We start from the raw sequence: 26,863 nt of genomic DNA, 5'->3' as shown, positions 1-26,863 counted from the left end.
TTCAGACCTGCGCGGAAAGTCGAAGCGCTGTTGTCCCCTCAAGACTCGCATTTTGTGGGGGCTGCTAGTGGTGGGGGATCGCCGTCCGGGGCATATAGGCCTGTGCCAATTACCAAGTTGGGATGCGGGTGTGGGTGAATGGGGGGACAAGCTTGGGTCTCTCTTTGCCCCGTTTTCCTGTTCGGAGAAGTGAGAAAGTGTTGCCGCGAGTCGCGTTCTGGCTGAGATGCTCATCAGAATGCACAACACTCAAAGTTTTACTCCAGTCACATTTATTTCTCCGTTTTTTGGCCTGTGCAATGTCGACTTGGGATGTTGCAAGCGCCGCCATGGAGACCAAAGGATCCACGAGACTGGCAGAAAGGGTCCGTTGACGGTCATCATGTAAGTCACGATGTCCTGTGCTGCTGAACACTTTACTTTTTTTTTCCTCCTCTCTCTCTCTATTTCTCATTACTTGACCTCATATTGTCTGTACTTCTAATTTATTCTGCATTGCCTTGCTCTCAGCGAAAGGCTTCTCATCTTCTAACCTTCAACCCATCTTCTTTAGTAGTCACTAGATATTCATACTCGGCGTCTTCAGTATCCTTTTGTCGACATGGCTGACGGAAAGATTGTTTCCGATGTGGCCTTGCCTGCCCATATCCCAGAGTCCAAAATCACCCCGGCCAACGCCTCGCATACGGCGCTCTTCTCACTGAGCGGCAAGACGGTCGCCATCACTGGTGCCGGTCGAGGTCTGGGCATAACGCTAGCAGCCGCGGTCCTCGAGGCCGGGGGCAATGTGGCCTGCCTCGACATTCTCGATGAGCCCGCTGCCGCCGAGTGGGCGGGTATCCAAAAGACGGCCGAGACTTCGGGCCTACAGCTGTCGTACCGCCGCGTCGACATTACGGACGAGGACAATCTGTCCAAGATCCTCGACGAGGTTGCCGCCGAAGCCGAGACCGTAGGGTCGCAATTCTACGGCGCCATTGCCTGCGCCGGCATCCAGCAAAAGATTCCCGCCGTCGACTACCCAAAGAGCGACTTTGAGCGCATGCTCTCGGTAAACGTTACCGGCACTTTCCTCACGGCAAAGCACTCGGCTAGAATCATGATCAAGAATGGCGTCAAGGGCAGCATCGTGATGATTGCCTCCATGTCTGGCGATATTGCCAACCGGGTACGTATTCACCAGCGACTGGCAATGTGGTGATTTTCGAGCCATTCGGCTGACGCTTGCACCATTAGGGTCTGACATGCTCCGCCTACAACACCAGCAAGGCCGCAGTGCAGCAATTATGTCGCTCGGTCGCACAAGAATGGGGCCAATACGGCATCCGGATAAACACGCTTTCCCCAGGCTACATCCGGACAGCCATGACTGACGCACTTTTGGCGACCAACCCCGACCTCGAGAGAATATGGATGGCAGGCGCTTTGCTCAACAGGCTCGGAGCCCCCGAAGACTTCAAGGCTCCCGCCGTCTTCTTGCTGTCTGCCGGTAGCTCATTCATGACAGGAGCTGACCTTCGTGTTGACGGTGGCCACTGTGCCTCTGCATAGAAAATAGACTAGACAAGACATAAACAATAGACCAGTATAGACGCCAATCTTTTTGTGGAAGTTTTCTCAGTAGATTGTTCAGCGTGAGGACTAGTCAATTTGGCCTGAGCATTTCAGCACCAGTCCCCATCGAGATTGCCCCAAAATGCCTCTAGATCATTTGCTCGCCATTTAGCACCCCAGCCCGTTTCTTTCTCAATGAGTTCATAGATTTCCAAGATTGCTCGGTGTTCGGCATGATGAGACATGTGTTGACCGGCTATCCATAGTGGTTGGATGCAATTTGTCCAGCATCCATGATGATGATTTGATATCGAAATTGCACAAATTCTGCGGGCATGCCAAAGCATTGGCCGCGTGCCCGGCCCAAGGTTCACTCTCTGCGGCTTCTTTTGCAACATCAAGAGACATGCAGTATGATATAGTTGTGTCCCTGATATAGCACATGGTGTCGAAAACAGCAGGGTGGGAAAGGGGCGAGTATAATCGACCTCGGAGGGGGGAATGTCCAAGACCGGCCGCATTTCCGCCGGCCGATGTCGGTACCACATTGTCAACTGTGCAAACATTTCTTCCCAGCGATCTGCATGCTCGACTTCAAGGCTGCTGCTCATGAGACTCATGACCGCGGCACACATGTAAACGATATAATTGGCGTACATTCCGACTCCCAGCGTCTTTGGGAGCGTCGAGATGCTCATGTCAATAATGGAACGAGAGAGCCAGCGCTCTTTGGGAATGATTGTGGCCTCGTTTGAGATGAATGCGCCGCACAAGTCCATGCGTGCGAAACACCAAAAGAGTGCCTGCTCAAAGCCGCCAGACGATCCGTTGATCCCTAATGACTGGATGAGACTGGCACATCCGTCGAGATGCTGTCTCCACATATTGGGGGAGCCTAGAAGTAATATTCAGTCTCAGCACAAGTCCTTTTGGACAATTCACGTACAGTTCATCATTTCTAAAACGCAGAGTACAACGCAAGACGCAGCTACGGCTGTTGTCCTCGTCTGTAACTGTGGTATCAGCTGGTGGATAGCCTCTTGGTATAGCTCTAGACTCTTAAAAGAGCGATCCGGATATTTACGCTCTAGTTGTCGCGATGAGAGAGCAAGTGCAGAGAATCGGACATGCGAATGTTCTCGAGCAAGGGTTGGTAAGACATGGCCAAAGTGACAGTGAATGTCAAACTTGTCCAACTGAATGTGGTCAGTATCTAAAGACATTGGAATGAAGTCTGCTTGGAAAAAAACAAATTTACCCAAGGCGCGATCTCCTCGATCCAGTTTCTCCAAAGTTCATACTCCTCGTGAGGAGACAAGTTGTGGAATTGAGCGGATAATTCAGTTCTTCTCGTGTCTCCAGGATCGATTAAAGTAGCTGTTGCAAGGTTGATAGGCGTGACTCTGCTGCTATTGCCACGGCTCGTTTGTGTGCTCGAATGCGCACCATGGCGAGGAGGAACAGCCGTCCTGGCTGCCTGAAATGTGTGGTTCCGAAGCGCAGAGTGAAACTCAAAGTATGCAGAGCCAGGCACAAATAATCCATCTTCTGGATCATCCTCATAGCTCTGTTCCGCTGTAGATGGTTTGCATTGGGGTTCTAGTGGAAGTAAAGTGTTGTCTAAAGGAGAGTATGATTGAGTGGCACCGCCAGCCAACTCTGAAGCAGGTATGGGCCGGCCTAGATCTAAAAGACCGGCCGCGATGGAATGGAGCATTTCATACGTGCGAGGCGTTGTCTCGCTTCCTTGGTCACCCGGCGTGCCATGATGCATCAGAGATGACTCCACCTGGTCGCTGATGGCGGAGCTGTCAATGGTGTAAGCGGGTAGTTCTTGATCTGAGCCAGAAGAAGAGGCTCTCATTCCATTTGGGGAGAGTGTTCCTTGGCTGTAGCCATCTCCAGGGGCTCCAAAAGCAGACGTCTCCTCTGCCGAACTGGCTAGCCCTCTATTGCCAGGAGTCTCCAGGACATCGTTCCAGTAATCGCGAATCACTTCGGATGTCACATTGATGATCTATTGATTTTGATTAGATGGGCGCCATGGCTATGCAGGGTCTTTGTCCTTGGACTCTCACGTCAAAGTCCCTGAGGCGCCGCCCGAGCGAGTTCCTCCGCTGCTGCATCGAAGGATGATCCGCAGCTATGGTTTCTGCATGCTCGGGACGGAAGACAAGCTTCAAGCCCCAGTCGCACTCGGCGCCGCTGCGGAGACATCCCCTGCAAACAGGACGCTGTTCATCACCTGTATCCCTCAGAAATCTCGATGAGCATGAGTGGCAATGAGCGTATCCATGCTTTATTTTTTGGGGGGTGGAATTGAGAAGCACTCACACTTCTTGCGCTTGCGCCTGCAGTTTCTGCATCCGGTCCGTGTCCTTACGCGCGTGACGTTGGCAGACTGTGAGACCATTCTGCCGTCGGCAAAGTTCCTCGAGCTTGATGGGGCATGTGCATTGGTTGCTTTTGGAACTAATGCCCTCAGCCCTGTCAAAGATGATGCAGTGAGAGGAATGGATTCAGGCACGGCGGCAGAGAAGGTCAGACAAAGTCGTCAATCGAAACAAAGTATGCCCGGCGAATAGGGACGAAAAGCGTGAGAATACGGAATACACCCCGGCTTGTTCCCCGCGAGACGAGCCATTTCCCCATAACAAACCACCCAAGCTTCAGGGATGCCAACACTAAACCAGGACGTCTGTCAGCAGGGCCACTTATTTAGCAAATTTCAATAGCGAATTCAACTAACAAAGCCGCAATAAAGAATTTGGCTCGCCTTGTACGTAATTCGTCTAGTTTTACGAAGGATTGACCATAAAACATTTTTACTTGGACATTACTCTGATCTCGTTGCCTGTGTGATGCCTCATAGGCACTTTACACTACTTAGCTCAAGGCTTACCAGGTACATGTTGTTACAGCGGCTTACTGCAAAAACCTTTGGAAGAGCGACGAAAATGAAGTCCTTTCCACCTTTACAGACAGAGACAAGAACATTTACATACTATATGGAAACCCTGTGGATCTAATGACGCACTTTCTATCGAATATCGGAATCCCCAGGTTCCACCATCTTTGTTGCCGTGTTGCGCAGTGATGTACATACTGCGCCGTTGCATCCCCATGTTTCACTGGAAATTGCCGCAACTCTTTTTGGGCAGGCCTGGCAGGCTTGAACCCATAACGCCCTGGGGCAAAAGGGTCGCTTCAGACTGCTCAAATGGCAAAGCAAGAAACTCATAGCGCCCGAGCGCAAGACTATCCCCTCTGCGCTCTAGTCTCGCGGTCTTGGCACCTGTCCAGAGTCATGTAGCCTTAAGGTCTTTTTCCCGGTTTCGACCCCGTTGTGGGGGTGGATAATCAGACGACTGTCTGTACTGGGGAAGGCTGGGTGAAGCCGGGGGAAGCTCATCTATAATCGTACGGTTGCATATGTATGTAAATAGGGCCATGTCTTATCGTTTTTTCCATTCCATTCGAGATTCGATCACCTTCTACATCTGAACATTGTCTCTTATCGACTGAGTCGAAGCGTGTTGATCATGGCTATTCTCTCTGGGCGCCCATTGCATTGGGCCATTACTGCCACTGCTGGCAGTGGCTTTCTCCTGTAAGTGGCTTAGGGCTATACTCGATTGGCCCAGCTGCAGAATAGAGTACAACATTCTGACCATTGAGGATAGTTTTGGTTATGACCAAGGAGTCATGTCCGGTCTCTTGACTGGCAATGCATTCACGGCTCAATTTCCTGAGATCAACACAAACGAAGGCGCAAATGGCAGTGCTTCTCTCCAAGGCACCGTTGTCGCCATTTACGAGATTGGCTGTTTCTTTGGCTCACTTCTGGCTCTGGTGTTTGGTGAGAAGATTGGTCGGAAACGGACCATTATGCTCGGTTCCCTCATCCTCTGTGTGGGCGGTGCTCTCCAGGCCTCCGCTTACTCCATTGCACACATGATCGTTGGTCGTATAGTCGCTGGTCTCGGTAATGGTCTCAATACTAGCACAATCCGTAAGCCTCTTATTGCCCTCGATATATGCTGCCATCACATATCAAAGCATACTAATTGAGACTAGCTGTTTGGCACTCCGAATTGATGATAGCCCATAAGCGCGGAAAGGGTGTATGTTTATCTAAATCCACTATCATCACAATATTCTGGCCCATAATGACTAACGTATCCTTAGTTGAGCATTGAACTGGCGATTAATATCTTTGGTGTGATGACTGCCTACTGGGTCGATTACGGAATGTCGTATGTGGACAATGAGTCCCAGTTCCGCTTTCCGCTAGCCCTTCAGTGCTTATTTGCATTGTTCACATTCTTTGCAATCATGCCCCTACCTGAATCGCCACGATGGGTATGTCGTCGCCAACTTCTTGCAAGTGTACAAAACTAATCTTTACATAATAGCTCATTGCTCAAGACAAACACGACGAAGCCCGAACGACACTCAACTCTCTTCTCGCCAAGACAACAGCCGACGACGACGTTCAGGAGGTCGTCAGAGTGGAAATGGAAGAGATTCAACACGCCATTCACGAAGAGCGCGAGGCATCAGAAGGCAGCTCGTACAGAGCCATGTTCAAGAATGGAAAGCAAAAGTTCCTTTACAGAACGATGCTCGGTATCGGCGGCCAGTTCATGCAGCAGCTCTCTGGTATCAACCTCATCACCTATTACGCGCCAACCATCTTCCAGAGCTCGGTCGGACTGTCGCACAACCTGTCCCTCTTGCTGGCAGGATTCAACGGTGTCGCATACTTCTTCTCCTCGCTGATACCCATTTGGGTCATTGATCGATTGGGTCGTCGCAAACTGATGCTCTTTGCTGCTGCCGGTCAGGGTGTCTGTATGGCTATTCTCGCTGGAACCGTTCATAACGGCTCGGCACCTGCCGGTATTGTAGCCTCGGTCATGCTCTTTTTGTTTAACTTTTTCTTTGCTGTTGGGCTTCTTGCTATTCCTTGGTTGCGTAAGTATCTCGGCGATTCCTGCTTCATGTTAGCTTTGGAGTACTAACTCTTCTATAGTACCTGCTGAATATGCACCACTCGCCATTCGCCAGCGAGCTGCTGCTCTCGCCTCGGCATCGAACTGGATCTTCACCTTCCTCGTCGTCGAAATTACCCCAGTTAGTATTAAGAATATTGGGTGGCGCACATACGTCTACTTTTGCAGTATGCTTATACTATATAACATTTCTTACTTGTTGAAAAGCCCATACTGACATGTGAATAGTTTTCAACTTTTGCTTCCTGCCACTAATCTACTTCTTCTACCCCGAGACTCGAAACTTGTCTCTTGAGCAGATCGACAAGCTGTTCACGGGCGAAAAGGTTCTCCTTCATTGGCAGCCCTCGATGGGCGAAGTCGGTACTGGCAACACTGGTTCCAAACGTGCAGTGGAACAAGTTGAGAAGAGCGAGCAAGTAGAAAACACGGAAGCGGTTAGCCCGTAAGAACATATCTGAGATTGGTTGCATACCGTGTCTAGCTTTTGTAGTGCTACAGATGGAAGTTGTTCCTCCCGGATATGGTTTCAGTCCTTAAACAAATCAAAAAGTCATGTCGAGAGTGTCCGCATAAAGATACACTCCCCGAGACCGGGCTGACAACATTACGTCTACCTAATGAAAAGCTAGATTTCTGACTCTGCCGCTACCATCAGCGACTTTTCATGACTAACCTCATTGAGGTCAGGAGCATCCGAGTGCTTTTCCCCATCAAAGAGAACATCAATCTCCTCAAGTGTCTTGCCTTTGGTTTCTACCCAAAAGAAGTAGACAAAGATCCAAAAGACCACATTCCAGCTTGCGTTGACCATGTAGGTCTTCCATCCGAGCGCCTCAAACATGTAGGGGAACACCATGGTCACAAAGATTCCGCAGGCCTTGGCCAGTATAGTGAAGCAAGCCATACCGGTGGCGCGGATCTTGTACGACATGACCTCGGGGGGATACATGACGGTCAGTGGGGTGAGACCAAAGGAGTAGGCGCCCAAGAACAGGAACACGGAGGCCACTGTACCATATATACCCGAGGTGTTGGACGAATCGCCATAGACGGCCGTGAGTACGCCGACCAGGTAGAACATGACTGTGCACGCGCCGAGAGAAGTGAGGCACAGGACCCGGCGGCCCAGCTTCTCGGCCGACAGGGAGCCGCAGACGGCAATCACCAATTGCCAGGCCGAGAGCACCAGATCGATCTCCATCTGCGTCTTGGAGGACGTGATGCCGACCTGGTCGAGCATGGTGCCGTAATAGTAGGTAATGACGTTGGAGCCAGTCAACATGGTCAGGGGCGCCAGCGAGAGCGCCAACACCAGGCGCTTACGGTTGGAAGGCCCGCGCACAATCTCGCGAAAGCCAAGGCTGTTGCCCTTGGACTTTTCGTATTCCATGGTGTCGACGATCTCCCGAAACTGGACCTGCACGCCCACGTCGTCGGTGGTGGCGCCGTTGATGCGGGCGACGACTTCGAGGGCTTCTTCTTGGCGGTCATTGTACGCAAGCCACCTAGGCGACTCGGGGAGGAAGGGAATGATGACCAAGACGGCAAGAGGGGGAAGGGCCTGGAGGATCGAGGGTACCCGCCATGCCCAGTTTGATGGCTCGAGATTCTGAGACTAGACAGGTTGGAAGTGAGTAGTTAGAGAACAGAGAACAGCATGATGAGAGTACCCAGAAGATGAGTGAAGGCAAAGAAAAGAGAGAGTATGGGCATACCCCGTAGCAGAACCCGGCAGCGAGAAAACTTCCCAATGCCCAACATGTAAAGTACATTCCCAGGGCGAATGATCGAACACGAGGAGCAGTGGTTTCCGACACATACGAGCCAGCAGCAGTCTGCGCCAGTCCAACACCGAGACCAATAATCATGCGACCGGCAATGAACATGGCAATATTCTGGGCAGCACCACTGATAGCGGCACCAAAGATGTTGAGCAGAGCACTGACAAAGATGCCATCCTTTCTGCCCCGCTTGTCAATGTACACGGCGGCAAAGGGAGCAATCAGGATAGAAGCAATATAAGTGGCGGCCGAGTTCACGGCTGTGGTGGCGGTTGTCAGCTGAAAGTAGCTCGTATAACTGGGCATTACGTTGACCGAGCCCATGAGCGAGCCATCATACGCAATTGTGATTGAGTCTACAATGCAGACAGCAACGACCATGGCCGTCAAGCGGCTCATTTTGAGCGTTTGAGAAAGATTATTGAGAGTCATGGCCAATCAAGATAGTCTCGGGGTTCCATCAAAGTAAGATTCTTGAGCATGAGGAACTCGAGTTGAATCAGGGGACTACCCCGAGAAATATACATCCAATACTACATAGATCTTTGATGGACATGATCACTAGGTATCTGGCAAACAAAGTTGCGGGGTTGTGCGTACGACGAGGACTATGCACTGATATGGAGACATGCCAAGAAGGAGACGACAGCATTCAAAATGCTATCTACTTCCGTAGATGTGCATTGGGCGAGTTCTGCAATCACGACCTATCAGACTTGTTCAATATGCAATGTAACTCTGGGGAAAAGCAATGCACATCCAGATATGTGGGACGGATTTGTACGCATTGCATGGTGTCGGCACTGCATCCGACATGCTAGACGCGTGGGCTACTATCAACGGAGAAGAGCGTCGAGTTTCGGAATTAGCCGCCCGACTCTAGCCAAGGACTCAAGGGCAATGATAAGCGTGCCACGCAAAGAGTATGTGGACTCTTGGTATCTATACTTTTTTCCCTCTTTCTGATTTGTTTTTATCTGATCTTCGTCACCTGACCATACAAAGCGCAGTGTCAAACTCTGTAATTGGCACAGGCCGTGCAACGTCTTCCTCCAATCAACCCCCCGGCCTATAGTATAGACGCACCCTTGTGAGACGGCACCTAAATTCAATTCATTGCCGTACTCGAATATGGCCTCGTCAGAAAGAGTAGCGGCACTGCTCGCCGCTCTCACGCTGGAGGAGAAGTGCCAGCTTTTGTCTGGCAAGAACATGTGGAAGACGGCCAACATTGACCGGCTAGGCATTCGCAGCTTGAAGACCACTGATGGCCCGGCCGGTGTCCGTGGAGCAACCTGGATCGACGGCACTCACACCACATTTATACCGTGCGGTATCTCTCTTGCGGCGACCTTCAACCCGGACCTTATTCGTCGCATTGGTGGTATTCTTGGCCTCGAGGCTCGCAGTAAACATGCACATATCCTCCTGGCGCCCACCATGAATATGAGTCGATCTCCGTTGGGCGGGCGCAACTTTGAAAACTTTGGCGAGGATCCATTCTTGACTGGCACTATGGCAAGAGAGTATATTCGTGGCGTGCAGGAGCATGGTGTGGGGGCGTGTATGAAGCACTTTGTCGGCAATGACATGGAAACGCGTCGGTTCAATATGGACATTCAAATCGACGAGCGGACGTTGCGCGAGATCTATCTAAAGCCGTTTGAAATGGCGCTCGACGCGAATCCATGGACAGCCATGACGGCGTACCCCAAAATCAACGGGGAGCACGCCGACTGCAACACGTTTCTCCTTCGACAGGTCTTGCGGGGTGAGTGGGGTTTTGACAATCTGGTCATGTGCGACTGGGGTGGTCTCAATGATACAGTGAAGAGCATCACCGCTGGAACTGATCTTGAGATGCCGGGTCCTGCGATCCGATATGGAGATGCACTGTTGGATGCCGTCAAGAGAGGGCATGTCTCCGAGAAAGAACATATAGATGCCGCTGTCGGCCGGCTCTTGCGTCTTTTAGATTGCCTCGAGCTACTAACGCCTGCATCAGAGAACGAGAAGAACGAAAAGAACTCGGACCTTCCCGAATTTCGTCAAACTGCCCGAGACGCTGCAGCCGAGGCCATCGTACTACTCAAGAACGAAAACCAAGTACTGCCCTTGCAGCCAGCGAGTATAAAAAAGCTTGCTATCCTTGGACCCAATGCACAAAAGCCAACGACAGGGGGAACAGGAAGCGCGGCGGTGAATCCCTATTATATTACTACTCCCTTTGACTCGATTTCAGCCGCCGCAAAAGAAAAGAATAAGGATATTGACATTACTTTCTCACCGGGTATACAAAGCAACCTGCAGCCATCATTACCCGGTGAGATACTTCGAACGCCAAATTGGGAATCAGTAGGCGTTCAGGTCGACTTTTACGCGGGACACGAGTTTGCCGGACCTGTTCTCGGCTCGTCGCATTGGCAAAACTCGGTCATTTTCATGATGAGCGACGGTGACGTGCCAGAAGTACTGAGAGGTAAGCCGCACTGCTATCGCGTCAGTGGGGTCCTGACGCCATCGACCACGGGCACATATGAGCTGAGTCTCTCGAGTACGGGCAAGGCCAAGCTGTTTGTGGATGGCGACATGGTCATCGACAACTCGGAGTGGACGCAGACGGGAGGCACGTTTATGAACTGCGGCAGCGTGAACCGTTTGGCTACACTCCACCTTGAGGCCGGACGGTCGTATGCGTTACAGGTCGATAATGTCGTCTGCCCGCCTCCAATTAAACCACACGACAATACTCTTTTCCACACGGTTTCCGGTCTTCGGGTTGGTTTGCAGCTTGCCATAGATGAGGAAGCCTTGTTCGCCGAAGCTGTGGCCATGGCAAAAGATGCTGACGCGGTGGTTCTCGTCGTGGGTCATAACAATGACACGGAGAAGGAGGGAATCGATCGAACCTCGCTCAAATTGCCCCGTCAGACTGACGAGCTTGTGGAGGCTGTTTGCAAAGTCAATCAGCAGGTTGTCGTCGTCACACAATCGGCTAGCGCCATTGCCATGCCCTGGGTGGACGTGGCCCCGGCCATCGTCCATGCTTGGTACCAGGGCCAGGAGAATGGCAATGCGCTAGCTGATGTCTTGCTCGGGCATGTCAGCCCGAGCGGCAAGTTGCCCATCACTTTTCCGCGGTCTCTGGAAGACCACGGATCGAATGAGTGGTTTCCTGGAGATGTAGAGAACGACTATGCCGAATACGGCGAGGGTGTGCTTGTGGGCTACCGTTGGTTCGATGCCAAAGAGATCCAACCGCTCTGGCCATTTGGTTACGGACTGTCTTATACCCGTTTTGGTCTCGGAGGCATGGCAGTAACTGGAACGTTGAAGAGCGACGATCGGAGTAGTCGCATTAATATCTCGATCACGGTCTCCAATCATGGAACAGTCGACGGAGCTGAGGTGGTACAAGTATATGTGTCCGCATCGCCCATTATCAAGGAGAGAAATCTCGTCTCTGCACCAAAATCGCTTGTTGCCTTTTCCAAAGTCCACGTCGCTGCAGGGAAAGCCGAGAATGTCTCTATAAGTGTAAGCCCAGAGGCACTGGCGTGGTATGATGTATCAGAGACAAATGCACATGGAGGAAAAGGTGCGTGGCGGGTGGACAAGGGACAATACTCGTGTTTCGTCGGAACTAGTTCGAAGGACATTGTAGAAACCTCGACATTTACTGTGCAATAAGGCACGAGCATCATATAGCAATCAAAAGCGATTAACTCAAGCTATCGTAGTGCGGGCCCCTTCCATGACCAGCAAACTTGGTCAGAACTCATGAGTGCTACCCGTGCCACGGTTGGTGAGGAACGAACACATCCAGATAAGTGGGGGTGTGGCACGGGTAGTTCTCAAGAGGATCCAAGTAAACAATTATGATGAACGTGGAATTTTTATTTATTCATACTTTGAACATGCAAGTCTCATTTGCATTCTATCTAAGCAGACTCGACACCGCCGCTTTCATAGTAGGTAGCAGCGGGGCTAACTTCGGTCGACAGAGTCGTGTTGACAGACAAGACAATCCAAGCCAGGAAACCGTCCTCGATCGAGTCGCCCAGCTGGACGTAGCGGAAGACGGGGTCGCTGGTGGGGGCCTCGACCAGAAAGACCTTGTCGTCGGCATTCTGGGTGACGGTCTGCGTGTTGGTGTTGTACGGGTAGAGCAGCTCAATCTGGTCGCGCACGCTCTGGTCCCAAAAGGTCTGGCCAATGTGGGTAAAGGACGTGTCAAAGACGGTGCCGTTCTCGCGGACCGTGGCGTTTTGGTGCAGCAGCGTGTGGATGTGTGTCGCGCGGCCAGTGTAGTGGCCCGCGAAGATGGTGTCAAAGTGGACGACGCCCTCTTCGTCGGTGAGCTGGAGTCCGCGCAGCCAGGTCTCGTCGAGGACGCTGGTGTCGGCCGTGTTTCCGTTGCCGGCGTTGGTGGTGCCCGAGTAGACACCGGTCGAGTTGCAGTCTAAAGAGAGAGAGAGGACAGATGAGCATGATTGCTTTGATGAGTGCTTTGAGCTAGGCATGTACTTACTGAATATCTCAAAGTAGGAACCAACAATTGGCTCGCAGGTGTCGACATCGAGGATTTGGAACTCGTAGTGGACAGGAACACCCTCGACATCCTCAACCAAGTCCGATCGGACGTACTCTCCGCCAACATCTATACAGTGTGAGCCAAACCGGTTGCCAAGCAGCGATCAATGCAGAGTTTCTCACAGTAAGGGCCACTTTCTCCCTCGGGAGTGAGAGTGCATGAGCCATTCGAGGCAAAAATGACACTCTCATCGGTGTCGAGCGTGTAAGCAAGGGCCGTCTCGTTGTGGTCAGTAGCGAGGACGGAATCAACATCGCGGGCTGCATCATGCTCTAGTCAGCATAATTTTCTCGGCAAGTCTTCTGTATGTTTGATCGTTCTCATCATTAACGTACCTCTAATGTTGCGCTTCTTCATGAGCTTGGCACGAGTTTCGGAACGTCTCTGGATAGCACGCTCCTCAAAACCGCGGGCCTTCAACTTGGTAGCGCAGTGGCTCAAGTCCCGGGCGGTGTGCTCAAGCATGGCCGAGCGCATCGCAATCTCGCGGTCAACATCGCCATGGGCAGAGACGGTAGTGGCTGTCAGCACAGCGGCCAAGGTAATAGCGTTGAAAATCATGGTTAATGTGCGTCGAGGGCGTAATACTGTGAGTCTGCCAACAGACTTCAAAGGATTGATGTGATTCTACGCATCTAAAAGAATCATCTCGCAGATTCATCGTCTTGAGCATGTTATATACGATGAAGGTATCACGACTTGTGCGCCCTGTACAGCTTGTCGATCATTACTAGAACCATTGTTTGGCCCACGTTGCGATGGGCTCTTCCGTCCATGTACGTAAGGTGCACACGCGTCTTTGAAAACACGGATCATGGTATAGATCTCGACGAGTTCGTTCCTTGAGGCAATTGGAAGATCGTCATTGAGGGTCATCGTGACAGGGAAGGTGACCCCTGGAATATTCACTCAAAATCCAGGGCAAACGGGCACCAATTGCATCTCTCTTTTATTAATCGAGGACGTAAGCTGTGGTCTTGTTCCCCGCAAAGGCGTCGCAATTGCCGGTATTGCGCCCCACTGGCTAACTGGCTTTCTGGGGGTGTTGAGTGGCCCAGGGACGGATTTAGCGACCTACATATCCGTTAGTTTGGGACCCAGCACGCAATACTATAAAAGTATTCCGCCGGCGGGGATTTTGTTGCTTTGTTTTCCATAGAAGATCCATCCAGAATTCGGCCCTCTTGCCAAAACGGAGCCCTGTTTCCATTCTGTTCCCAACGACAATAAACCCTACCCAGCCACGTTGGCCCACTGTGTGTAAAGTTTTGTTATGCATAAGCGATGCTCGGTCCCGACACGCAAACCCTGAGGCTTAGTCGGCCGTCGTCTATTCAGACTGGCAAGTCTACCATGGTGAGATCAAAGAACGAGATGACTCTGATGGTCTTCACTGGGTCCAGACTTCTCTAACCCCGACGCTCCACACTTACGGGATCTGCTTTGTTTTGTTTCTAGTGTAGGTACAAAACACGGATACTCTCTACAGGTCGGTCGCTGGGCGCTGAAAGCTTGACTGCGCGGCCTGTCTTGGCAGTCCCCGTAATAATGGCGCAGAGCACTGGGATAGCTCGTGTCTGACGACGCTCTTTGTCTATTCTGTGTTTCATCTTATACACTTTTGTAAACAGGCAGTCGAAACGAGGACTCCAACCTCAAAAATTTGGCATTTCCAACCAATGAAATCCCCTCCCTACATAGTCATCTTGCCATTCTCTCTTGCCCAGTCTAAAGAGTGTGTTCCTCCAGGTTCGTTACCATCTCAGTCAGTAGGGCGAGAATGTACGGCAGCCTTTTGCTTCAACCAGCCCCTTTTCTAACCGAGGCACGCAAGGTTCCCCAAAATGAATACGAAAAAGCCCTCAAGACTGGATATCAAAATTAGCGCTCGAGCCAGGTAATCTCAATATTCTCGCTCAACATAACGTGTCCCTGATGCAGGAGAAGTGTTTGGTATTGTTAAACCCGCCAAGAGCGGCTCTTGAATAGTGACTATATTTCCGAGAATCGAGAATTTTGATTTGAAGTGCACATATTTGTATTCCTAGACATTCTACGTGAGACTTGGAGATATGCGGTAGTGTGTATTAAAGAGCAAACCAGGTATTGATGCTGTTTGCTCCACACGTCGACCAATTTGTTGAAAGAGAAATTTCTTGCAAGGTGCCAAGTCCACACTGTTGTCTCTCTCAAGTTATCACAAATCTCTGTGCTCTTATCGATAGCTCGTGTCATTCCATATTGTCCCTAATAGTCCAATGGTGGCCGGTCACGCGAGTTGGGGTCATACTCGCCCTGACCTCCATAATGGTCATCGTACATTTGTTCGGCCTGCCGCTTAGCATGGCGCTTGGCCTCCTCTCGATCATAGGCATCCAAGCCTTTGGTCTCGAACAGGCGGTCCACTTCGGCGCCAGCAACGGCTGCAAGCAGTTCTTTGGCTGTGCCATGGCTGACAGTTTCGCCTATACCCCCTTTGTTTAGTAACCAAGGCCCCCAATGTCTACTTGCAGAATTGATATTCGAGTGACACACCTTTTCTGCGTTGCGAGTTTTCAAAACTTTTCATGGCTTCAAATGCCGCCGCTCCGCCAATGAGCTCGTGAGAAAACTTGGCTTCGTGTTGCTGGTCACCGTAGATCTGCTGGTGAGCATCACGATTGCCGTCTTTGGTCAAGGTTAATAATACTCCTCCAGTAATCTACAACGAGATTAGACATACCGAACCAACCCATGATGAATCTGCTTTTCAGTATAGTGGAACGATTTGGAGGTAGATAGTGTATATTTGCTGTCGAGAATGAAATGTGTATTGATCAAGTTGATCTAGGCACCGATGCCATGGCGAGAGTATTTATCTCCTCGCACGTTCTGATCAAGAACAACTACCCCTCGATCAGTTTGATGTCACCAGCGTCTAGTGTTGAATAAGATTCAAATGAATAGGCTCAACGCAGAAGCCACTGGCAATCCGGTGAAAGCATGTTGTGCCGAGACTTTGATCGCACAGCTGTTTTCCAACCTTATTTGGAGGCTGCTTCTAATTGCTACGAATTGGGGCAGACGTTAACATTGATTTGTTCCAAAAAAAAAAAAAAAAAAATCGATTTGTTGATCTTCCATAAGCATGAGTTGATATGTGGGTAGGTACCTAGGTAGCCATGTAACACACGCGTCTACAGCTGCTTCAAAACGATGCTGCCTTGGGCGGGGAAAGATGTCAGCGAGGTTTGGTTCCACAGAGCTCGAACGACGGAAAGCGCCGGCCAGAAAACTGGAAATCTTGGTGAAAACAAAAGCGTTGCATGCATGCACCAGGCGCCTGTGCAGTAGAGACAAAAATCCCCTCCAATGGACACGGAACCCTTGTTCGAGCCGCTCTCACCTCAGCATTCCAACAAAGAATGTCAACGGGCCACTGGCAGCAAAGAACATTGCAACGGGCGCGGGCGCTAGTGGTGCATTATTCTGTCATAGGGGGCGGCGGGATCAGGGGTGTTGCACTCAAGGTTAGGACAAGCTTTTACACAAGCTTTTGCACCCCACACTCACTGCCAGGTGCACTGCCACGGCACTCCAACTAACTGTAGGCTGCCGAGGCTGCGCTGCATCATCATCTTACAGCGATATAAATAGGGTTTTGTTTTGTTTTCAGTCCCATCTTGGTAATGGTCGACAGTTGCCTGTAGGACTTGGCATGACTTTGCGGGACGTGTTCCCCATATTTGCAAAGGGAGGCCAAGTTATTGGTATTGCATACAACTTTGCTATGGAGTGGTCTTGACGATCTGCAACCAGATCGGGTTGCCCGGCACAGGCAGGAATTATTAAAGTCATCATGTGTAAGATCATCTAGGACTTTCTCTGGAAATTTCCCGAGTAACGCAAAGATCCTGTCATATCCTATCGTGGCTTTGTGCCTCTGATACATGCCCGCTAACTGCATTGGTCTACATCATTGAAAAGGACGCGGCCGACGTCTCTCGTGTTGCAGTTCAACGTCAGCTATCACCGCGCAAGATTGATCGTCTGATGAGATATACAGCTGATCTTGTGAGCCCTTTGGAGCTTTGGGATTGCTGACAGACCCAAGAATCTGAAAGATCTTCACGAACTTTTGAACTGTAGGACTTGTAAGAACCCCGAGAATCAGGCAGGATTGTAATATTTTTTGTTATTCCCGCGATCTACCCGTCGGATCCTTTATACCGTGATGAAATCGAATCACCTGAAAGAGTCCGAGCTCATGTTTGTTAGCACCTAGGACTCATGAATTGTGCGTTTCGTATATTCCGTATCTTTGGGAGATGATGCTTGATCCGTTCCTTCTGGGTCCTTTTGAGATCTTCAGCTGAGTCGTAATGATATTCCTCGTATGCTCAAGAATGACGTGTGTATCGAGATAGGCATCACAGAGCTCCGTCATTCTATCTATAAAGAGGGAGTATTTCCTCAATGATAATCGAGATATTTTGACACAGCTCATCATCACTCTCACAATCAGCACTCACACAAAGCACAATAGCCTTCTCTTCCTTTCCGTGAGTCGATCACCCCTCGGCAGCATAGATTTTGACCTTTTCTGACCTTTTGCTCCTTTAATAATCAGCATTTACCCTTTAACAATCTCCAAAAACAATCTCACGTATCAAAAATGGTCCAGTCACTCAAGCAAGTCCTTGCCGTCCTCGGCGCAATCGCCTTTGTCGGCCCCTCGGCAGTCAACGCTTTGGGCTGTTACACTTCCGGCGAGACCTATGCCTCTGTAGGCTCGGATGCCGACATCAAATCCGCAGCCAGCTCAGCCTGCGACGCCATGGCCGGATCCTATGAAGCTGGTGGCAGTAAATCGCAATGCAGTACCATTGGCAGTAACCGTGTCAACTGGTCTGTAAAAAATAACGCCGGTAACGAGCTGACACTCTCGTCGGCGGACTGCCTGGCTGCCATGACCATCGAGATCAATGCCTGCTCCATGGGCAGTGTCCAAAATCACGGCAGCTTCCAGTACCAGGATGACCCCAATGCTGGAACATGCTAAATGCTCTTGGGCTGGATGTATCTACATGGGTCATGAATGGTCTGTGAAGTACAAGAACAAGACACATTGCTAAATGCAGTCATCATATGGGTATGGTTTGGGGAGTAAAGCAATAGCACCCCGGGGGATTACTCATGTGCAGTTCGCTCTTTAAGGTGTCCCTTTTATAGCTCGATAGGACCAACTCAAATCAATCTTTATGCTTCTATGCATTCGTATAAATATCATAAAAATCGCTCACATGGGAACGTTTCAACAATGATACGATCAACTGGCCTGAATCTTAGATCATACTGGTGTAGTGGGTGGGAATTTCAAGAATGTAGGCTCCGAACTTTCCATTCCAAAAGGCAAATGCTAACCACAGAAGTAATCCCATGGAGGGCGTAGAACATCCGGTTAGGGGATCATAGAGACAGCTGGCAGTAGCCTCGGGCCCTCGTTGGCATCTTTTACAAGTGTCTTGGTTTGGCAGTCACCCAAATTGGATCCTTCAAGTCACTGATTCCAACACTGATCAGCTCCGGCAGTTTCCCGACAAAATCCCCCCTTCGCACAGCTTCGCGTTCATTTTCGTTCGCTAGTTCAAAGTTGAACTCGGACAACAACGTGCTCATGACCTTGTAGATATTCGTCTGGGCAATGGTCTTGCCAATGCACTGTCGACCGCCGAGACCAAAGTGCATCAGGTAGCGTGCTCGATGGTTGATCTCTGGTATGTCCCACCGCGAGGGGTCAAACACATTGTGCGATGCGCCCCAGATGTCCGGGTTGTGATGGAATGCGTGATTGCACACTGCCACGGAGGTCTGTGTGGCATCAAGTCATGCATCAGTATAAGTGCGATTGAGATTATACACAGGGAGGGTTTGAGTACTTACGCCTTGCCTAATGTGCCTTCCAGCTATCGTAATGCCCTCGGGAGCAGTGACGCGGCGGGCAAGTGGCATTGTAAAGACGGGAGTCAGTCGGAAATTCTCCCTAATACAAGTCTTGAGGTATGGCAACGAGGACTCCACTTCGGCCATGGAGTAAGCGAGTTTGCTGGCAGTCAGTCGCTCTAAGCTCTGATCGACTTCTGCAATGCACTTTGCCAAAATTTCAGGCGCGTGGAGGAGGTGATAGAATAGGAGCGATGTAGTTGCACTCGTAGTATGGGTTCCCGCAATGCTGTGATTTCATATTAGCACTGAGCAGTCTCATTTCCGTCTTGGCTGACCGCCACTCACATGAAACCAAATGCTTCAGTCTCTAAATCAACCTGGCGAAGTTGTTCGCCCGTTTCTGGGTCCTTGGCCTGAATGAGACTGGTCAGGATGTCCTTGCGCTTGACGCTCACATTCTTTTCAAAATCGGCAGCGGAATTTTCCCGCAGGGTGTCGCAACTCCTTTGAACACATTGTGCAGCCAATTGAACGCACTCCTTGCGACCCTTGACGAGCTTTTGTAAGCCGGCATGCGGCACCCAGGGAAGCAGTCTCCTCAGCGTGCTCGTCATGCTAGGCCAAGCTCCAGTTACGGCAGCAAGCCAGCTGTGCTCAACCACGGGTGGAACAATAGCCTCTTCTTCATCGTTGCAGAGCTGGGCCCCAAAGGACTGTCCAAACGCCAGCTCCCCGAGGACGTCGATGGTATAGTAGTGCAGGACCTTTTGGAGATCAAAGACCTGCTCTTGGGCTGCATACTTGGCAATCTTTTTCCGCATGATTCGAATGTTCATATCGAGATACTGCTCCATTCCCCTAACGCTGGAGATGGAGAAACTGTGCGCCATCAAACGACGTCTGATTGAATGTGCCTAATGGACAAGCTCAGAACTCGATGCAGTGTGTGAATCGAATACAAGTACAACTTACGGCCTCGTCTCTCATGCCAAAAACATTGGGAATCGCAGCGCCGTAGGCATCGTAAAACTCGGTTTTTGGCATCAGTCTGCCACCTTTTTGGTAGACCAAGGGCACAATCTCCTCGGCGGTGATGCTGAGCTTATCAGGTCCATATCGCACAAAGGGTCCATGTTTTTCGTGGAGTTCTGTCAGATTATACGGCTGTTTCAAACCCAAGAACTGGAAAACCTGCCATAAATCTGTAACGGATGCGAGAAACGGGCCTGGATAGGAGGCTAGTGGATGAAAGTAGCGCTGGTACACCACATACACCAAACTGCCAATGATCAAAGCCGGGACAGCAGTGTATACCGCCAGACTAGGGTCCTCCAGAACCCTGCCTAGTATTGAGACCATTCTTTGATCCAAAATTGAAAAGCACCGACGAAGAAAGGTGCTCCAGATGTGCTGATTTGATCAAAACAAGCCTCGTGAAAGTCGGTATTTCCGGGAAGACTGGGCATGCCAGTATTTATGTCTCCATAGGTGTCATGCACGCTAGGAAGCGCAAAGACTTCTCCGCACGAATAATGGAGTTGCTTGTCATGCGAGGGCTATAGTAGTTGAGCCAATCGTAATTGTTTTGCAACGCCGTCCTCTTATCTTTAGTGAGTTAGTAACTGAGTTAGAAGGCATGGCAAGCCTCTAAGGATCTACAGCTCGCATGTCAGAACCGCGGGGACCCCACGTTTATTGGCGCAACGTCCCAGTAGTTTCCGCCCAAGATCCACCGAGCTGGCTGCTGGCGGAGATAGAAAAAAAACCGACATGTAGTTCGGCAGCACAAATATGCTCGCCTGAGGTGGTCAGCGGGAACAATATTACGATCCAGAGACTATCATTGGCTGGAGAGTGCAAAAGATATTCGGCATTCGGAGAGTATACAATTCATTACTAGTACTGTACAACATGTTACAGTCTTCTCTGCAGAGTACATCTAAACAACTAAGTATGTTACATGAAAAGGAAATCCACAAGGTAGGTCAAAGCTACCAGCCTGCAATCATTACAGAAATAACCAGGATGCCCGAATAGGTCTTGACTTGAAAAAGAAAGACAAGCAGACACGGAAAGCGATTGAACCAAAAAAAGACGAAAGAAGGAAAGAGAGATGCCATGCTCTCAATCATATCCAACTTTGACAAGCAACGAAACTTAGCGCTAAGTTTCCGGCAGAAACAAGCAACTGAAAAGAAAAACAGGAATGACATGTTCGCAATCGACTTCCACACGAATAAACAACGAAACCCAGGGGTAGATTCCTGTCCATATCCACCGTCTTCGATGTTATCATCTTCCCTGCCATCACCGCCTTCAAGCAGTACATTCCCACCTAGACGGACTTATTTTCCGTCGTCACCAGCACTTTACTCGGTATCCTCCCTCGCTACCTGATGGACAATAGGACCGTGATGAGATCCAAGACTCCACACCATGTCCATGGGCTTCACTCTGGTGTCGGACGGGTCCAAGGGCGGGTCATCGTAGACAAGTTGAACGCCGTGCTCTGCAAACGTCTTTGGGAGCTCGTCGCACCAGTATTCGTTCAGCAGCTTTTCTATTTCAGGAGCTGGATCAAACAAGATGACCTTGAACCACGCCGGGTCCATCAGGTCCACGTCGATTTTGACACACTTGAGCTTAGGATATCTCCCCTCTCCGATGGAGTCGGCAAACTTTTGCAGAGTGTAGGCAAAGGTAGATGGATCTACCTGCTTGCACCTCACAAGCTGCAAATTGACGATTTGGCGTGGCAATGCCTTCAATAAACGGTTGTCTTCTGTGTGATCGGGACAGATGTAGAACTTTTCTCCTTCCGATCCCTGAAGCTCGCGCCATTTGAAAATGGTGGCCATGTCGAGAAAGAGTGTCTCTACCTTGGTGAATTCCTGGAGCGAGTCTATCCTCCCCGCGCATCGCGGGAACCAACACTGAGTTCTCAGGTCAATGTGGAGGTTGCGCAAGGTTTTCCGGACAGGAGACAGGATCATGGGTAAGTCGAATGGGTGGAATTCGACATCTGGGAACGTGCCCGGCAACCAAGCATACCTCTTGGGTATGGCTGCAAGTTTCGCTTTACGATCTGCCTCGTAAATGACACTTTTTGGTTCGACAAACTCGATCACACGCTGGAATTGTCGCCAGAAGATTTTGCTTTGCACCAAGTGCAAAGTATCGACCTTGAGCCGTGAAAAGAAGGCGTAGCTTTTCTTACACTGTCTGGTAACAGGGGGAAGCTTGCGTAGTACAAGACGGCGCAAGTGTAGGTCCCCTTTATCTGTACCCAACACAGAGTCGCAGTGGCGATAAAGCTTTGTGGTCAAGTGAACACAGTTGCATGGGATATCCGAATCCGAGTTGCCAGAGCCGCTGGGGCTATTGTCCTCTTGGGAGCCAGAACGAAAGCCAACCTCGCAATGCTCCAGCCTAGGGAACATGGCAGTGACCAAGGCAATGGTTGACCAAGATGACGAACAACCCTGCACTTTGTTTCCCCCAAGTCGGCCATTGCGGGGCTTGAAATGTTCAATCATGTCGCCGCAGATGAAAACATGAGTGACGGCCCGCGTGAGGATATCAGACAGGGTCACCTTGCGCAAGAAATAGTTGAGCTCCGACGTGCGTTCTAGTAACACGGAGTGATACAGAATATTCTGCGAAACTTGCCTCAACGTGGTACTTGTAAGGCACATGGCCCAGAGTGCATGACGATCCGATCGATCGTGAGGCTCGGCGACATCGTGGCAGTGCCTTGGCGTGCAATGCGAACAGAATTGAGCAGCGATGTGCTGAAGAATCTCCTGTGGGAGAGCAATGAGATCCATTGTGGTTTGGATGGAATGTGATTTGCTAGTGCGAGAGAGATTGAAGGAAAAGGAAGTGAAGTGAATGGGTAGTGAGTTGTGGAATGAAGGAAAGAGAAATGAATGGTCTTGATCAAGGCGATGAAGGACCTATTTGTAGGTGAGAAGGGGAAGCATCTGATGTAAACAAAGTTTATGTTCGGAGAAAGATCAAGTTGAGGCTCATCAAGGTGCAACTCAGAAAAAAAGACGACTGCCGGGTTGCAATGTGTCGAATATGGTAGCATTTTTGGCACCAGTGGCGCTGATGCCCGCAAAAACCTTGAGGCTCATAATGACAGCGACCGCTGCGGAGCTGCGGATACAAGTGAGTGAGAGATGAAAAGAATTCATCAAGGTATATAGAAAGAGCAGCTGATGATTGTTGCAACTCGAGTAGAGGGGACTCGAGAGGATGGTGCATGAAGATACGGAGAAAACATGTATAAAATTCAGGGTCCTTGACAGTCGCAGCCCCCATATGTGCGGGCGCAAGATGGCCCTCCATCTAATGCAGGTACAGGCCAAGTAGATTTAACTCGGTGACTTGTGACTTTTAGAGTTCTCGGATCGCTTTTCCCAGTGTGTTGTTGGGCATGGACTTGGACGCAAGCAGGCGTTTGCTCTCACGTTTTCACACACCCGTTCCTCTATGGAATGGAGATACATGTCGGTCAAATGGAAAATCCGTCGCATTTTTTTTTTTTTTTTTTTTGACAATCCCGCCAGGATTGGGGAGAGGAAATATGCCAAGGGGAACAGAATAGCTTGTATCGACATCATGCCCAGGCGTATTGACACAGATGGATGTTGATTTTCATGTACACAACCTAGGTCAAGCAAGTGGTCTTGGTCGACTTTTTCTCTCTTCCTCATCCTTGAATAAATTCCAGTAGTGGCATCAATCTACTCATACTTGTCGCTGCTATCAAAATGCTTTTCTATCCAAGAGCCGGTCTGGCCACCACACAACGTTGGGCAAGCGGCCAACGGGAGAATTGCCCAGACTTGATGAGCACCATCGGCATAGGTGGGCGTATAATTTAGTAACCTAGTGTCGTCGCCTCGAATGTTCTCACTTACAGCACGAACCGATTGCTTTAGCGCTTTGATTACAGTGCACGCTGAGACTCACTTACAAAAGAAAAATGAGTCATCAGCGATAGCACCCTGTACAATGATCAAGAAGTTAATACTACGGCTGCATGATTTCCATTTGTCTGGGGGCTGGTGCTCAGCCCATAAGGTTAAAGTTATCGGCGCAAATAAAAGCTTAGCATCTTCAGAGTTGTGGAAATGGACTACAATTATGTTGGGCGCGGAGAAAGGCATGTCCAACCGGGTACTATGTGTTGCAATGCGTGCATTCATCTTGCACGCACCAGGGTATAAATGCAGGTACCTACCTACGTTACCTGAATGTAGGAGGTAGCTTATCTATCAGTGTGGAGCTCCACATTTTGGTGAGTCGAGGGACCCTGGCGCCTCTTTGCGTACCTAGTAGCTTGTGGTAGATCTCAGGACGCACGTTGGGATCACCCAGCAAACGATATATAATTAACTACCCAGGTATATAGTGAACCTATGAAACAATCGTTCATGTTTTCCACCGAATAAATGGTAGTATGATGACAGCGTGATGCAATTTTGCGTGATAGATAAGCGATGCCCTGGGGAAGCATATACACAATTGACCTAACCTAGTACTGTAGGCTTAGTACCTACATACGCCGTACTCTGTCTAGAAACCGTTGATCTGGTAGTGCAATTCATTCTCTCAACGAGTCATTTCTAGTACCTGGCAAGTCATTATGTGAAACATTTATGCTAATTCTTCAAAAACACTGAATTAGTCATGGCCGGCGAAGAGAAAACCTGAAAATATGACGATGAAGCGTCAGGCCACGCAGCTGTGTAGAGTGTTCCAGCTCTGTCAGCTAGCGCGCTACCAAAATGCATTTCTCACTGCAACCCATCAGTCTTGAAAGCCAGTAGTACCATCGAGTTCAATCAAAACCGGTCCAACATGCAAGCCTGAGGAGGCATGGATAATTATTTGGAATGAGGAGCTGAACAATTGTCGGCTCGCCTATTCAGAGAGGACGTCATACACGTAAAGGAAATCGAAGCTATCTCCCTATCGTGTCTTGGCTGGCAGCCGGTTTCCGGAGTGGGCCCCCCCCCCCAATGAATGACTCCTCTTGGGCAGTATATCTAGGCACTCTGCAGCCCCCTCAATGCTCGACTGTATTCACTAAATCTCATGACAATCAATCTTTTCGACTTCTATAGAATCTACAATAACTGCAACTGTAATATCTACAGAGACACCGAAAATGGGGCGTATTGTTGATGAAATAAAATCCCGGTCGTGGACCAAAGGCGACTACCTCATTTCTACCAATGCTTCCCTGATACCATTGACGAGATTATGCGAAGTCTTCTCGTCTGATACCTTTTACTGGGCAAAGTCACTGCCAGAAGAGGTTATGCGCGAAACATTGGAAAACTCCATATGCTTTGGACTGTACAAGTCCGAGTCTACTGACGGAGAGGCCAACGCCCTCAATCCAAAAGAGCCGGTAAGCATTTCCTTGCAAAGCAATAACGAATACGCAGCATGGGCTCACGCAGTATTTAGGAAGCCACGCAGCTCCTGGGATTTGCCCGGTGCATTACCGACTGTACCACATTCCTGTACGTCACGGATGTGTGGGTAGACCCAGCGACTCAAGGCAAAGGCCTAGGAAAATGGCTGGTCGGCTGCATAAAGGAAGTGATTGACACTATGCCATATCTAAGGCGCAGTATACTATTCACAGGAGACTGGGAACGTTCCGTACCATTCTATGAGAAACTCTTGGACATGACTCTGGTCGAAACGAAAAAGGGCAAGACTTTGGCCTTGATGGAACGTAAAGGGCCTGGGCACCCCAGCTTTGCATAGTCAAGAAGGAACAATTTTTGATCGCATGATTTCACAAAGAACATTGTATTGTATTGCTGAATAGACCTCAAAGTCATCAAAGCACGTTACATGACCAGCAACCGACAGAACCGAAGCAACCCGGAAAACCCGCACGATGTACCCTTGCACGGCTGACATACAAACCAGAACAGAGTGGAGATGGGCCCAATGGACTCCTGGTATGATCCAATATCTGGGCGATGCAAAAGGTGATGAAAAAATGATGCTTTTGAAAGCTGCTTACATAATCGACTCACTCAATAGCTTCATCAGCTTAGTGACGAGGAGCAGAATGTTCACCATAAAGACGCTCACCGTAGTAACGGCTCAGTCAAAAGCCCTGAGATCTATACTGCTGGTGACTTCTCATCACTATAAGCGTCAAGATTCCGTGCGATTGAAATTCGGCAAGGATATCGATCCACCGCGTGCGACCCTCCGCCTCCTCCTTCGACTGCATAGGGTCGATCTCCGAACGCTACTTTGATCCGTTTGCTCGGATGTGCCTCATCCCACTCTGCATATGCATTGTGGATATCGAAGTCCCGAACTGTCATGGCCAGTGTCACTGTAACTTCCATGATCGACAGCGTCTGTCCGGGACAGCTCCGTGGGCCAAACTCAAATGGCCTATACCCACCCTTGGGCGGGTACAGTGGATGATCGGGGCCGACAAGCTAGCGTTCGGGAATGAAGCTCCGGGGTTCCTTGAACAGTTTAGGGCTGCGATGCATGGCCAGATGCAATGACCATACATTGCAACCGGCAGTAGGATACTGTGTCCCGTTGCGGTCTGTCAGCACAATGTCAGGTGTGCCGACGCGCATGGCAGATGCTGGTGGGAAGATTCGCATAGTTTCCTTGATGCAGGCATTTGTGTAGGGCAGTTTGTTCAGCAATGTAGGGTCCGCCGATATACGGGCGCCGGCCTCTGCTATGTCTTCGCCAAGGGCCTCGTCGTGTTCGGCTCGGAGACGGGCGAGTGGCCCCGGATTTTCGTACAGGAGGTGGTATGTGTAGACTAGTGCACTAGAAGTCGTATCGTGTCCGCCAATGAGGAAAAGGCGCAGCTGTGCACAGGCAAGGTATTTGAAGGTTGGTTCCATTGGTCCGGGTCTGTCGCCGTGCTCGGTCAAGTAAGCATCCACTAAGAGTTCGGCCATGCTTTTTGTCTGTTT

The 26,863-nt window shown here is 50.1% G+C and overlaps 12 protein-coding genes across 12 annotated transcripts; 5 read left to right on the top strand and 7 right to left on the bottom strand.

The window, feature by feature from the left end:
* Positions 1–601: 601 nt before the first annotated feature.
* On the top strand, positions 602–1,551 carry PFICI_09159 (uncharacterized protein; the record flags this gene model as incomplete). Its single annotated transcript, XM_007837740.1, has 2 exons — positions 602–1,168; positions 1,237–1,551. 2 exons carry the CDS (start codon positions 602–604, stop codon positions 1,549–1,551), a joined length of 882 nt encoding a protein of 293 aa, XP_007835931.1.
* Positions 1,552–1,664: 113 nt separating this feature from the next.
* PFICI_09158 (uncharacterized protein) lies at positions 1,665–3,967 on the bottom strand (the record flags this gene model as incomplete). The annotated part of the gene is made up of 6 exons (XM_007837739.1): positions 1,665–2,449; positions 2,501–2,750; positions 2,813–3,453; positions 3,493–3,571; positions 3,633–3,799; positions 3,889–3,967. The coding sequence occupies 6 exons, from the start codon at positions 3,965–3,967 to the stop codon at positions 1,665–1,667; spliced, it is 2,001 nt and encodes a 666-aa protein (XP_007835930.1).
* Positions 3,968–5,096: 1,129 nt separating this feature from the next.
* On the top strand, positions 5,097–7,018 carry PFICI_09157 (uncharacterized protein; the record flags this gene model as incomplete). Its single annotated transcript, XM_007837738.1, has 7 exons — positions 5,097–5,164; positions 5,238–5,566; positions 5,632–5,678; positions 5,743–5,916; positions 5,970–6,531; positions 6,590–6,736; positions 6,798–7,018. The coding sequence occupies 7 exons, from the start codon at positions 5,097–5,099 to the stop codon at positions 7,016–7,018; spliced, it is 1,548 nt and encodes a 515-aa protein (XP_007835929.1).
* Positions 7,019–7,197: 179 nt separating this feature from the next.
* PFICI_09156 (uncharacterized protein) lies at positions 7,198–8,752 on the bottom strand (the record flags this gene model as incomplete). Its single annotated transcript, XM_007837737.1, has 2 exons — positions 7,198–8,187; positions 8,288–8,752. The coding sequence occupies 2 exons, from the start codon at positions 8,750–8,752 to the stop codon at positions 7,198–7,200; spliced, it is 1,455 nt and encodes a 484-aa protein (XP_007835928.1).
* A 732-nt stretch (positions 8,753–9,484) lies between these two features.
* PFICI_09155 (uncharacterized protein) lies at positions 9,485–12,043 on the top strand (the record flags this gene model as incomplete). Its single annotated transcript, XM_007837736.1, has 1 exon — positions 9,485–12,043. One exon carries the CDS (start codon positions 9,485–9,487, stop codon positions 12,041–12,043), a length of 2,559 nt encoding a protein of 852 aa, XP_007835927.1.
* A 251-nt stretch (positions 12,044–12,294) lies between these two features.
* PFICI_09154 (uncharacterized protein) lies at positions 12,295–13,508 on the bottom strand (the record flags this gene model as incomplete). The annotated part of the gene is made up of 4 exons (XM_007837735.1): positions 12,295–12,815; positions 12,885–13,013; positions 13,070–13,207; positions 13,283–13,508. 4 exons carry the CDS (start codon positions 13,506–13,508, stop codon positions 12,295–12,297), a joined length of 1,014 nt encoding a protein of 337 aa, XP_007835926.1.
* Positions 13,509–15,194: 1,686 nt separating this feature from the next.
* PFICI_09153 (uncharacterized protein) lies at positions 15,195–15,682 on the bottom strand (the record flags this gene model as incomplete). The annotated part of the gene is made up of 3 exons (XM_007837734.1): positions 15,195–15,412; positions 15,483–15,614; positions 15,670–15,682. 3 exons carry the CDS (start codon positions 15,680–15,682, stop codon positions 15,195–15,197), a joined length of 363 nt encoding a protein of 120 aa, XP_007835925.1.
* Positions 15,683–17,601: 1,919 nt separating this feature from the next.
* Positions 17,602–17,988, top strand: PFICI_09152 (uncharacterized protein; the record flags this gene model as incomplete). Its single annotated transcript, XM_007837733.1, has 1 exon — positions 17,602–17,988. The coding sequence occupies one exon, from the start codon at positions 17,602–17,604 to the stop codon at positions 17,986–17,988; it is 387 nt and encodes a 128-aa protein (XP_007835924.1).
* A 452-nt stretch (positions 17,989–18,440) lies between these two features.
* On the bottom strand, positions 18,441–20,231 carry PFICI_09151 (uncharacterized protein; the record flags this gene model as incomplete). The annotated part of the gene is made up of 4 exons (XM_007837732.1): positions 18,441–18,797; positions 18,870–19,158; positions 19,218–19,786; positions 19,845–20,231. 4 exons carry the CDS (start codon positions 20,229–20,231, stop codon positions 18,441–18,443), a joined length of 1,602 nt encoding a protein of 533 aa, XP_007835923.1.
* A 1,010-nt stretch (positions 20,232–21,241) lies between these two features.
* PFICI_09150 (uncharacterized protein) lies at positions 21,242–22,699 on the bottom strand (the record flags this gene model as incomplete). Its single annotated transcript, XM_007837731.1, has 1 exon — positions 21,242–22,699. One exon carries the CDS (start codon positions 22,697–22,699, stop codon positions 21,242–21,244), a length of 1,458 nt encoding a protein of 485 aa, XP_007835922.1.
* Positions 22,700–25,053: 2,354 nt separating this feature from the next.
* PFICI_09149 (uncharacterized protein) lies at positions 25,054–25,664 on the top strand (the record flags this gene model as incomplete). Its single annotated transcript, XM_007837730.1, has 2 exons — positions 25,054–25,299; positions 25,359–25,664. The coding sequence occupies 2 exons, from the start codon at positions 25,054–25,056 to the stop codon at positions 25,662–25,664; spliced, it is 552 nt and encodes a 183-aa protein (XP_007835921.1).
* A 698-nt stretch (positions 25,665–26,362) lies between these two features.
* On the bottom strand, positions 26,363–26,848 carry PFICI_09148 (uncharacterized protein; the record flags this gene model as incomplete). The annotated part of the gene is made up of 1 exon (XM_007837729.1): positions 26,363–26,848. The coding sequence occupies one exon, from the start codon at positions 26,846–26,848 to the stop codon at positions 26,363–26,365; it is 486 nt and encodes a 161-aa protein (XP_007835920.1).
* Between the last annotated feature and the right edge of the window lie 15 nt (positions 26,849–26,863).

Source organism: Pestalotiopsis fici, assembly GCF_000516985.1.
Source record: "Pestalotiopsis fici W106-1 unplaced genomic scaffold PFICI_Scf_6, whole genome shotgun sequence".
Lineage (NCBI taxonomy): Eukaryota > Fungi > Ascomycota > Sordariomycetes > Amphisphaeriales > Sporocadaceae > Pestalotiopsis > Pestalotiopsis fici.
This window is presented reverse-complemented; position numbering and strand designations above follow the sequence as displayed.